At 37.3% G+C, this 13,465-nt stretch overlaps 1 protein-coding gene across 1 annotated transcript in view; it reads left to right on the plus strand.

Moving 5' to 3' along the window:
- LOC132229683 (phospholipid scramblase 2-like) overlaps positions 1 to 13,465 on the plus strand; it is a 160,157-nt gene that overhangs the window by 89,668 nt on the left and 57,024 nt on the right. The window contains exon 4 of the mRNA XM_059686205.1: positions 11,911 to 12,131. Within this exon, the coding sequence (XP_059542188.1) occupies positions 11,911 to 12,131 (221 nt within the window). The remainder of the gene's footprint in view (positions 1 to 11,910; positions 12,132 to 13,465) is intronic.

Consider the following 13,465-nt stretch of genomic DNA (forward strand, 5'->3'; position numbering starts at 1 on the left):
CCAAGTCTCTCCTTTTTTTCTTTTTTTCTTTTATTCTGGGATTTATTTATCTTCTGTAATTGAAACTTTGTTGCGGCTCCAGCTCTGAGGCCGGCTGGCTGGAAGCAGGTATCTGTGGTTTGTTTAGCTTCTATAATTGCAACATTGTTGCTTAGAGTGCAGCTCAGAGCCCAGCCGTGGCAGGTGGGGAACCTTGGTTTCCTTCATCATTGGAGCAAGCAAGCTCATGTTCGCTTCAGCTGCCTGGCTGTCGGCCGCCATCTTTGTTGGCAGTTAATTTGCATATCCTGCTGATTAGCCAATGGGAAGCGTTGTGGAGGTATGGTTAATTACCATGTTTTTCTATTATTAGATAGGATTGTATTTCTATGGGGTCAGTTGTCACTTCAGCTCTTTTGTTTTTATTTTATTTATTTGGATTTCTTTTTGTTTTCTGGTGAGCCTGGATAGAGGTTTATCAATCTTGTTTATCCTTTCAAAGAACCAGCTCTTGGTTTTATTGATTGTTGTGTGTTTTTTAATCTCTAAGTCATTTATTTCCCCTTTGACCTTTATTATTTCCTTCCTCTTACTTGTTCTGGGTTGTTCTTGTTGCTCTCTTTCTAATTCTTTAAGTTGTAATGTTAGACAACTTATTACCAGTTTTTCTTGTTTTTTTGAGGTAGGTCTGAAGTGCTATGAACTTCCCTCTTAGAACTGGTTTCACTGTGTCCCATAGGTTTTTGATTGTTGTTTGTTTATTTTTATTTATTTACAGGATTCTTTTTTATTTCTTCTTTGATCTCTTTGGTAACCCATTCATTGTTTAATAGCATGGTATTTAGCCTCCATGTATTTGATTGTTTTGAGTGTTTTTATTGTAGCTGATATCTAATATTATGCCATTGTTGTCTGAGAAGATGCTTGATATGATTTCTATCTTCTTGAATTTGTAGAGACTTAGCTTGTGTCCTAACATGTAGTCTAGCTTTAAAAATATCCCATGTGAACTTGAGAGGAATGTATATTCCATACATTTGGGGTGGGATGTTCTGGTGATGTCATATAGTTCCATCTATCCTAGAGTGTCATTTAGGATTGCTATTTCCTTGTTGATGCTTTATCTAGAAGTGATGTCAGTGGGGTATTAAAGTCCTCTTCTATGATTGTATTGCTGTCGATATCTCCTTTGATATCCTCCAGAAGTTTTTTTTTAAAAAATATATTTAGATGCTCCTGTCTTGGGTGCATATATATTTACCAGAATTATAGTGTCTTGTATCGGCCACGATAGTATTATGAAGTGGCTTTCTTTATCTTTTGTTATGGCCTTCATTTAGAGGTCTATTTTGTCAGATATAAATATTGCTACACCAGCTTTATTTTTCATTTCCACTTGCCTGAAAAATTTTTCCCATCCCTTCAGTCTGTGTGAGTCCTTTGTTCTAAGGTGGGTTTCTTATAGACAGCATATACATGGGTCATATTTTCCTGTTTAAAAAAGATAAATAATCTTGTAATTTTAAAAGTATTACATATGTCACCTATTTCCCCCCATTGACCTCCTCCAGCCTGACCCCACATCCCTGCCCCATGCCTTCAGCACCATATTGTCTATCCATGTGTTATGCATATATATGTACATCATCTCTGGTTGATTATCTCCCACCCACCCAACTTCCTCCTCCTTCCCTCTGGCATTCTGCACTCTGTTCGATGCTTCCATGTCTCTAAATCCACTCCATTCATCAGTTTATTTTGTTATTTAGATTCCACATATGAGTGCATTCATGTGATACTTGTCTTTCTCTGACTGACTTATTTCACTTAGCATGATACTCTCCAAGTCCCTCCATGCTGTCTCAAAGGGTATGAGATTCTTCTTGTTTTTTACTGCAGCATAGTATTCCATGGTATAAATGTGCCACAGCTTTTTTATCCACTTACCTACTAACGGGCACTTAGGCTGTGTCCAGATCTTAGCTATTGTAAATTGTACTGCTATGAACATAGGGGTGCATACATTCTTTCTGATTGGTGTATTGGGTTAGTTAGTATATATGCCTAGAAGGAGGATCACTAGGTCAAATGGAAGTTCCATATTTAATTTATTTTTCCAAAATTCCATACTGTTTTCCATAATGATTGCATCATCCTGCATTCCCACCACCAGTGTACTAGGGTTCCCTTTTCTCCTCATCCTCTCCAGCACTTGTTCTTTGCTAATTTGTTGACGGTAGCCATTCTGACAGGTGTGATGTGATACCTCATTGTCATTTTAATTTGCATCTCTCTGATGATCAGTGACTTTGAAAATTTTTTCATATGTTTCTTTGCAATCTGTATGTCCTCTTTGGAAAAGTGTCTATTTAGGTCCTTTTATTATTTTTTAATTGGATTATTTGTCTCCCTTTTGTTAAGTTGCAGGAGTTACTTATATATTTTGGATATTAATACTTTATCAAATGTATCATTGCCAAATATGTTCTTCCATACAGTGGGCCCCCTTTTCGTTTTGTTGATGGTTTCTTTTGCTGTGCAGAAGCTTTTTATTTTGATATAGTTCCATTTGTCTATTTTCTCCTTAATTTCCTTTGCCTTAGGAAGTGTATCTATAAACATATTGCTACAAGAGATGTCTGATATTTTGCTCCCTATGGTTTCTTCTGGAATTTTTATGGCTTCATGACTTACATTTAAGTCTGTTATCCATTTTGAGTTTATTTTTGTGTATGGTGTAAGTTGGTGGTCTAGTTTCATTATTTTGCATGTATTTGACCTGTTTTCCCAACACCATTTATTGAAAAGACTGTCTTGACTCCATTATATGCTCTTGCCTTTGTTGTCAAATATTAATTGAGTGTAATTGCTTGAGTTGATTTCTGGGTTCACAATTCTGTTTCATTGATCTATACACCTGTTCCTGTGCAAGTACCAGCATGGTTCATTATCATTATTACTAGAGGCCCAGTGCACAAAATCATGCACCAGTGGGGTCCCTCGGCCTGGCCTGCAAGATCAGGCTGAATCCAGCACCCTGACATCCCTTGAGGATTGCAAGAGGGTGCAGGCCAGGCCAAGGAACCTCACTGGTACAAAATAGGAGCTGGGGACAGACGCGGGCAGTTGGCCAGCCAAGGAGTGCTCCAGAGCATGTGCAGCCTATATCACGCAGTCTTGATCAAAATGACCAAGGAACAAGCTAACCTACCAGTCATAGCGTCTGCCCCCTTGTGGTCTGTGTACATCATAACAACTGGTTGACCAGGTGACTGTCTGCCCTCTGATGGTCAGTGTACGTCATAGCAAGTGTCTGAGTGGCCTTAGCATATCATTAGCATATTGCTCTTTGATTGGTTGAATGGACGACCAGATGACTAGACACTTAGCATATTAGGCTTTTATTATATAAGATCATTATTGTTTAAAGTATTACATGTCTCCATTGTCCCCAATTAACCCCCATTGGCCACACCCACCCCCTAGGAGAAGCCCCCACTGCCCCAGTGTCTGTTTCCATTGGTTATGCTAATATGCATGCATACAAGTCCTCTTGTTGATCTCTTACCCCCTTTTCCCACCTTCTTTCTGAGGTTGGACGGTCTGTTCAGTGTTTCTGTATCACTGGATCAATTTTTCCCCCCATCAGTTTATGTTTTTCATTAAATCCCACATATGAGTGAGATTTTTATCTTTCTCCAACTGGCTTATTTTGCTTAGCAAAATGTTCTCCAGGTCCATCCATGCTGTTGCAAATGGTAAATGTTCCTTTTTTTAAAAAAAGAAATAAATTCTTTATTGTTTAAAGTATTACATAAGTCTCCTTTTTTTTCCCATTGACTTCTCTGCAGCCTCCCTCATGCCCTGGCACATGACCTCATGCCACCCCCAATTTGTGTCCACTGGTTATGCTTATATGCATACATACAAGTCCTTTGGATGATCTATTTCCCCTCACCCCCACCTTCCCTCATAGGTTGGACAGTCTGTTTGATAATTCTATGATTCTGGTTCTATTTTTATTCATCAGTTTATGTTGTTCATTACATTACATAAATGAGTGAGATCATGTGGTACTTATCTTTCTATTACTGGCTTATTTCACTTAGCATAATGCTCTCTGGTTCCATCCATGCTGTTGCAAATGGTAAGAATTACTTCTTTTCTACATCAGCATAGTATTCCATTGTGTAGATGTACCACAGCTTTCTAATCCACTTATCTGCTGATGGGCACTTAGACTGTTTCCAAATATTAGCTATTGTAAATTGTGCTGCTATGAACATAGGGGTACATATATCCTTTCTGATTGGTGTTTCTGGTTTCTTGGGATATATTCCCAGAAGTGGAATTACTGAGTCAAATGAGAGTTCCATTTTTAATTTTTTGAGGAATCCACAGTGGCTGCACCAGTTTGAATTCCCACCAGCAGTGCATGAGTGTTCCTTTTTCTCCACATCCTCTGCAGCACTTGTCATTTGTTGATTTGTTGATGATAGCCATTCTGACAGATGAGATGATACCTCAGTGCTGTCTTGATTTACATCCCTTGGATGATTAGTAACCTTCAGCAAGTTTTCATATGTCTCTTGGCCTTCTGAATGTCCTCTTTTGAAAAGGTGTATATAGGTCATTTGTCCTTTTTTTTATTGGATTGTTGACCTTCCTTTTGTTAATTTGTATGCGTTCCCTGTAAATTTTGTAGATTAAACCCTTATCTGAGATAGCATTTCGCAAATATGTTCTCCCATGCATACAGTGGGCTTTCTTGTTGTTTTGTTGTTGGTTTATTTGCTGTGCAGAAGCTTTTTATTTTGATTTAGTCCCATTTGTTTATTTTCTCCTAGGTTTCCATTGCCCTAGGAGTTGTATTGGTAAAGACATTGCTATGACATATGTCTGATATTTTACTGCCTGTGAAGTCTTCTAAGATTTTTATGGCCTCCCAACTTACATTTAAGTCCTTTAACCATTTTGAGTATATTTTTATGTATGGTGTGAGTTGGTGATCTAGTTCCATTTTTTTTTGCATGTATCTTAACAATTTTCTCAGCACCATTTATTGAAGAGACTGTCTTGATTCCATTGCATGCTCTTGCTTCCTTTGTCAAATATTAATTGAGCTTAATGGCTTGGGTTGATTTCCAGGTTATCTCTTCGGTTGCATTGGTCTATATGTCTATTCTTGTGCCAGTACCAGACAGTTTTGAGAACAGTGGCTTTGAAATATAGCTTGATATCTGGTATTGTGATCTCTCCAACTTTGTTCTTCTCTCTCTAGATTGCTGTTGTTATTCGTGGCCTTTTTTTATTCCAGATGAATTTTTGGACAGTTTTTTCAAGGTCTGTGTAATGTGCCATTGGTATTTTAATGGGGATTGCATTGAATCTATTAATTGCTTTGGGTAGTACGGACATTTTAATGATGTTGGTTCTACAAATCCATGAACATGGTATGTTCTTCCATTTCAAAGCATCTTCTTTTACCACAATAGCATAAAATTAGAAACCAAATACAATAAAAACACTCAAAAATATTAAAACACATGGAGGCTCAGTACCATTCTGTTAAACAATGAATGGGTTACCAAAGAGATCACGGAAGAAATAAAAAACACCTGATAACAAATGAAAATTAGCACACACGAACCCAAAATCTATGGAACATCAAAAGCAGTCCCGAGAAGGAAGCTCATAGCACTATATAGGCCTACCTCAAAAAACTAGAAAAATATTTAATATGTTATGTAACCTTACAACATATATAATTAGGAAGAGAAGAATAAGAAAGTATCAGGATAAGTAAAAGGAAGTAAGTAATAAATAGCAGAATCACAATAAACCACATAGAGACAAAAAAGACAATACAAAAATAAGTAAAACCAACAGCTGTTTCTTTCAAAGATAAAACAGATTGGTAAATATCTAGACAGACTCCTCAGAAAACAAACAGAGGACTCAAATATACAAAATAAAATAAAAATAGCTGAAGTAACAACTGACCCCACAGAAATACAATTGACTATAATAAAATGCTATGAATGACTTTTTTCCAAGAAACTGAACAACCTGGACAAAATGGACATATTCCTAGAAAAATACAAGCTTCCAAAACTCAATCTGGAAGAATCAGAAAACCTGAATAGGCTGATAACTACAGATGAAATTGAAGCAGTACTTTAAAAAAAAAAAAAAAAACTGCCAGCAAACAAAAGCTTTGGTCCAGTTTCACAGGGGAATTTTACCAAACATTGTAAGAATTAATCCCTATCCTCAAATTATTCCAAAAAATTCAAGAAGCAGGAATACTTCCAACCTTTTTTTTATGAGGCCAGCATGACCCTAATTCCAAAATCAAATAGGCACTACAAAAAAAGACAATTACAGACCAATATTCCTGATGAACATAGATATTAAACTCCTCAACAAATTATAAGCAAATCTGAGCTAGCAACATATTAAAAAGATCATACACCAAGTGGGATTTACTCCAGGGATGCAAGGCTGAAACAATATTCACAAATTAATAAGTGTGATACATCACATAAACAAATTGAAAGACAAAAAGTCACATGATCATATCAATTAATGCAAGAAGAGCATTCAATAAATCCCAACACCAATTTTTGATTTAAAAAAAAAAAAACACTCTCAGCAAAGTGGAACTAGTGGGAGCATACCTTAACATAATGACAGACAACATCATACTTAATGGGCAAAAACTAAAACCATTTTTCTTAAGTACAGGAACAAGACAGGGTTGCCCACTTTCACCATTCTTGTTCAGCATAGTACTGGAAGTCCTAACCTCAGCAATCAGACACTAAAAGAAATCAAAGGCATCCAAATTGGAAAGGAAGAAGTAAAACTCTCATTATTCACAGATAACATGATATTGTACAAAGAAAACCCTAAATACTCCATAAAAAACTACTAAGTTCAATAAATGAATTAGGCAACATAGCAAGATACAAAATTAACACTGAGAAATTGATGGCATTTTTATACACCCAATAAAGATATCTCAGAAAGAGAAACTAAAATAGCAATCCCATTTACCATTGCAACAAAAAATTAAGATACTTAGGAATAAACTTAACCAAGGATGTAAAAATCCCGTACTGGGAAAACTACAGGATGTTGAAAAAAGAAACAAATGAAGATAATAACAAGTGGAAGAATATACCATGTTCATGGAATGGTACAATAACCATCATTAAAATGTCCACACTATCCAAAGCTATCTATAAATTCAGCAATCCCCATTAAAATACCAATGATATATTTCACAGATCTAGAACACACACTCCAAAAATTTACATGGAACCAAAAAAGACCCAGAATATGTGCAGCAATCTTCAGAAAGAAGAACGAAGTTGGAGGAATCACAATGCCAGATATAAAGTTATATTACAAAGCCACTGTACTCAAAACAGCCTGGTATTGGCATCAGAACAGGCATATGGGTCAATGAAACAGAACCCAGAAATTGACACAAGACATTATGCTCAGTTAAAATTTGACAAAGGAGGCAAGAGCATACAATGGAGTAAAGAAAGTCTCTTCAACAAATGGTATTTGGAAAATTGGACAGGTACACGCACAAAAAAATGAAACTAGACCACCAACTCACACCATATACAAGAATAGACTCAAATTGGATAAAAAATTAAATGTAAGTTGTGAAGCTATTATAGTCTTAGAGAAACCATAGGCAGCAAAATATCAGACATCTCCCAGAGCAATATGTTTACTGATATATCTCCTAGGACAATGGCAACTAAGAAGAAAATAAACAAATTGATCTCCATCAAGATAAAAACCTTCGGCACACTAAAACCAACCATCAACAAAAAAAGAAGAGAGCCCACTGCATGGGAGAATATATTTGCCAATCATACATGCGATAAAGGGTTAATTTCCAAAATATATAGGGAACTCATACAACTTAACAAAAGGAAGACAAGAAATCCAATTTAAAAATGTGCAAAGGACCTAAATAGACATTTATCCAAAGTGGACATACAGAAGGCCAAGTGGCATTTTAACAGTTGCTTAAAGTCATTAATAATCTAAGAGATGCAAATCAAAACAACAATGAGTTATCACTCACACCTGTCAAAATGGCTATCATCAAAAAACCAACAAATTACAAGTGTTGGTGAGGATGTGGAGAAAAGGAAATCCAAGTACACTGCTGGTGGGAATGCAGACTGGTGCAGCCTCTATAGAAAACAGTATGGAGTTTATTATCCTAAGAAATAGGAAACACTAATCAAAAATAATATATGCACCCCTATGTTCATAGCAGCACAATTTATAATAGCTAAGATTTGGAAATAGCCCAAGTGCCCATTAGCAGATGAGTGGTTATAAAAACATTTACACAATGGAATACTACCAGCTGTAATAGAGAAAGAACTTTTTTCATTTGCAACAGCATGGATGATCTGGAGAGTGTTATGCATGTATACATATATGCATAACCCATGGACACAGACAATAGAATGCTGAAGGTCTGGGGTAGGGGGCAGGTCAGGCTAGAAGAGGTCAATGGGGGAACAAAGGGGACATATATAATACTTGCTACAATATAGATTTAAAAATAAAATATAAAACCAAAGAACAAACAAAAAAATTGTATATGAAATATAAACAAGTATTTAAAGTTAAAAACTGAATGAAATATTACAAAATACAATACTATGTGGCTGTAAAAAAAACAAAACAAAGAAGAAGAAGAAGAATCTCTTACCCTTTGAGACAGCATTGAGAGACCTGGCAAGCATTATGCTAAGTGAAATAAGCCCATCAGAGAAAGGCAAGTATCACATGATCTCACTCATATGTGAAATCTAATGAACAAAATAAACTGATGAACAAAATAGATCCAGGGACACAGAAGCATAGAACAGACTGATGAATCTCAGAGGGAAGGCAGGGTGGAGAGAGGTGTGTGGGGAGATATTAGCCAAAGAGCTTATATGCATGAATGCATAACCCATGGACACAGATAATAGTGTGGAAGAGGACTGGGGGGTAGGGTGGAGAGGGTCAATGGGGAAAAAAGGGAACATCTGTAATATTTTCAACAATAAGGATAAATTAATAAAACAACTCATATATCTCAACACCAAACAAGTAACCTAATTTTAAAATGGGCAGAGGAAATGAACAGACACTTCTCCCAAGAAGACACACAAATGGCCACAGATATATGAAAAGATGCTCAACTTCACTAGCTATTATGGAAATGCAAATTAAAAAACTACAATTAGATACCACCTCATCCCTGTTAGAATGGCTATTATCAACAAGACAATAAATAACAAGTGTTGGGGAGGTTGTGAAGAAAAAGAAACCCTCATTCACTGCTCATGGAAATGTAAACTGGTACAGCCACTATGGAAAACAGATAGAGGTTCTTTAAAAAATTAAGGATAAAGATATCATATGACCCAACAACCCCTCTTTTTTGTATCAACCTGAAATTTTTGAACATTTATTCTCAAAGTCACATGCACCCCTATGTCCATTGCAGCATTATTCATGGTGGCTGAGACATGGAAACAGACAAAATTTACTTCAATAGATAAAAGTTGGTACATATATGAAGTGGAATACTATTCAGACATAAGAAAAGATTAAATACTCCCATTGGAGATGACATGGATGGACCTTGAGAATATAATGTTAAATGAAATAAGTCAGACAGAAATGTTGAAGACTCATATTATTTCACTTATATGTGGGATATAAAACTGAAATCAAAAAATGAACAAACAAGAAAAGCAAACAAACAAAAGTTCATAGACACAAATAACAGTATAGTGGTTACCAGAAGAAAGGTGGGTAGCAAAGGGAAAAGTTGGCCTAATATATGGTAATGGAAGATGATTTGATTTTAAGTTGTGGGCACACAATGCAATATGAAGATCATGTATCAGAGAAATATGCATTTGAAACCTATATAATCTTATTAACCAAGGTGACCCTAATGCACTTAATAAAAATAAAAAAATAAAAACAAAATATATTTAATATACCTTAAAAATATAACCAGCCATAGAATTCTATGTTGTTTTTATTTATTTATTTTTAAGTAACTGGAAAGATATTTAGAGATTGTGTAATACCATTGATCTCATTTTACAGATAAACAAGCAGATTTTTGCGATTTAGCTACTTAATGAAACACATAGATAATAGATCCCAAGTCATAAAACAGTTTGTTTGTTTGCTTGTTTCATGAAACATTTGACTGGCAGATGTTGAAATCAAGGGTTGTTCTTATAAAGGCACTAGAGGCCCAGTGCATGAAATTCGTGCATGGGAAGGGGGGGTTCCTCAGCCCGCCTGCACCCTCTCCAATCTGGGACCACTCAAGGGATGCCTGACTGCTGATCCTGCAGGGATCGGGCCAAATCCAGCAGTCGGACATCCCTCTCACAATATGGGACCCCTGACTCCTAACCACTCGCCTGCTTGCCTGCCTGATTGCCCCTAACTGCTTCTGCCTGCCAGACTGATTGTCCCCTAAAGGCTCCCCTGCTTGCCTGATTGTCCCCAACTGCCTTCCCCTGCTGACCCTATCGCCCACAACTGCCCTCTTCTGCAGGCACGGTCACCTACAACTGCTCTCCCCTGCAGGCCTGGTCGCCCAGAACTGCCCTCCCCTGGCGGCTATCTTGTGGTGGCCTTCTTGTGGTGGCCATCTTGTGGCATCCATCTTTTGGCAGCCATCTTGTGGTAGCCATCCTGTGACAACGTGGGGGCAGCCATCTTGTGATGACGTGGGGGGAGCCATTTTGTGATGATGTGAGGGCATCGCACAAGGGCCTGAGGGCCACCTAGGCTTTTATTAGTATAGATAATCCAGGGCCTATGTAAATCAGAAGAAAGACACCTGAGGGAGGTCATGGTGCTAGACTTGCACAGCATGTCTCTATCTGAATGAAAGTCCATCCACACACATATTAGAGAGTAATTTTGTCTCCATATATTTATTTTAATCACTTGTTATTTGGATGGCTTCTGACATCCTATGACCCAAGTTAATGAGGGCTCTGAACAAGTGGGACCAAGAATTGCTCCTTCCTGGCTCTAAGCAAGGAGAGGTTTCCATCGTGTGGTTCAGTTGTGAAGACTTCACTAAGATACCAGGCAGGTGTCAGTATTTAGCATATTTATTTTTCTCCTGTGAAAAGATTAGGCCCTATAAGATACAGTGTTCACTTAAGATGCCAGTGATATAGATATCCTATGAGTTGCAGCCTGGTTGCCAAGCACCTTACCCCCTTGTCTTATACCACCTCCCACCTCTGAACAACTGCTGCACTAAACAAGGGTGCCCTGGGCCCAGTGTGATGTTTTGATTCACCTTCTACTTTCACATGTGCATTGAGAGTAAACACCGTCATTACCTTCCCTCACACAGTGCAAACACTAAGCAATGAATATGGTGTAAAGTAAAACCACAGCCAATTTATTTTATATCCTATTTTACAGAGCATAAACATAGCAATCATCCTCTGTTCCCTCCTTAATTGAATATCTGAAAACTGTATCAAGCCTGCAAGTCTACATATTCTGCATACACCTAAGCACGATTGTGACCATCTTCAGTGCAGCCCATTCCTTAGCAGCTAAGTCTCCCTTTCTGACATGACTCTATTGAATTAGGAGGATATGGGTTTTCTTTCTATGTCTCACATAGATCTCATATTTTATACTTTCATACCCTCTCCTAGTTCTCTTCCTTGGCTATTTTTCTCTGCCTAGATCATCTCTAAACACCTTTTCTTTTCAATCTCCCAATGTGACATGAAGTATCATCTAAAGTAATATCTGAAAATATTTGATTTTAAGAATTTAGATTAATTATATTTTTAAACATAAAGGTGATTAAGATGTCCTCTTCTTTATTTTCAGTCATCATACATATTGAAACAAATAACAAATATGAAATTAAGAACAGCCTTGGACAGAAGATTTACTTTGTCACCGAGGATAATAATTGCTGTACCCGAAATACTTGTGGGGCTCATAGGCCTTTTACCATGAGGATTCTTGATCTTATGGGCCAAGAGGTCGTAACTCTGGAGAGACCACTAAGATGTGGCTATTGTTGTTGCCCCTGCTGCCTTCAGGAGGTCAGTGAGTATTTATCCAGGTAATATATAAAGTAGTTCGACAAAAATTATCACCCTTTCATTGAACCTGTATAATCAAATGAGATTTTCTAAAATCTGGTCCATGAACTATTGTTTTATGCTTGAGAGTAATTGGGAGAGGAAGGGTGGCAGGTGAAAAATAGTGAGCAGTTAGGCCCCTGGCCCTGAGAAGTTCATCTCATGGGAATGAGGTTCTGCTCAGAGTCAGACTTTGGGGAGAGTTGAGAAGATAAAGCATGTTCGTAAAGTCCATTACTTTAAATGACCATGAGAGGTCTGGCTAAAGCCAGAGGAGGGCACCACAGAGAATATCCTAGGATACAATTCCAGGATCAAGTGTACAGAAGAATGAAGAAAAGAACAGATATGTCCATCTCACAATTTTGGCCAACCTATTATGGAAGATACCTAGGAGATACCACCTTTGAGAAATCTCAAATCCTGTGTTCTTAAGTTCCCCATTTAAAAAATAATATATTTGTGCACCTGTAATAGGTATATGCTAGGTGTGGGTACCTTCAGTTCTATAAAGGCCAGGTGTCTATTTCATATTACTTGTCAGCTCACTGGTACAGAACGTGGATCTCAGGGGAGGCACCAGGGAACTGAGAGCGTACAGGAAAGTTGGTCTTTGCCTGTATCCCTACTGGCCTGAGACCAACCCTTGCCTGGTCAGTCATTCCAGACAAGTAGCTGTAAGACCAGGTCACAGACCAAGTTACAGGCACATAGATATTTGAATTCTAAGACTGCATTTATTTTCAAAAGATAACTGAAGTTATTCCTACTGAATTATGTTGTGTTTTGTCATTTAGTTTAGGTATAACAGTATCTATCCATAGGAATACCTGAGGAAAAACAGAGTTTGGTGGAATATGCTCTGAATGTAAAGCGCACAAAAATAAACATCATATTATTGACCTTAGAAAATAGTTTAGGACAATGTCACTTACACATGAGCATGCTGAGGAACTCCCTAGGTTACCCCGCTAATAGCAGAGCCAAATTTTCAGGCCCCAGTTCCTTTCCATTATAGAGCCATCGCCACTCAGATTTGAAAATTTCACCAGCAATCAGGATTCTATTCATACATCTAAAACAAAACAAAAAACACTAATTCATCAAAATAGAGATTTAAATAGTGGTTGCCTAGGACTGGGGAGAGGAGGATAGGGAAATGTTGGACAAACTACACCAACTTTTAGTTATAAGAGGAATAAGTCCTGAGGCTCAAATGTACAGCATAGTGAGTATAATAATACTATGTTGTATACTTGAAATTTGCCAAGAGAGTAGACCTCAACTGTTTTTAT

The sequence above is a fragment of the Myotis daubentonii genome, chromosome 3, assembly GCF_963259705.1.
Source record: "Myotis daubentonii chromosome 3, mMyoDau2.1, whole genome shotgun sequence".
Lineage (NCBI taxonomy): Eukaryota > Metazoa > Chordata > Mammalia > Chiroptera > Vespertilionidae > Myotis > Myotis daubentonii.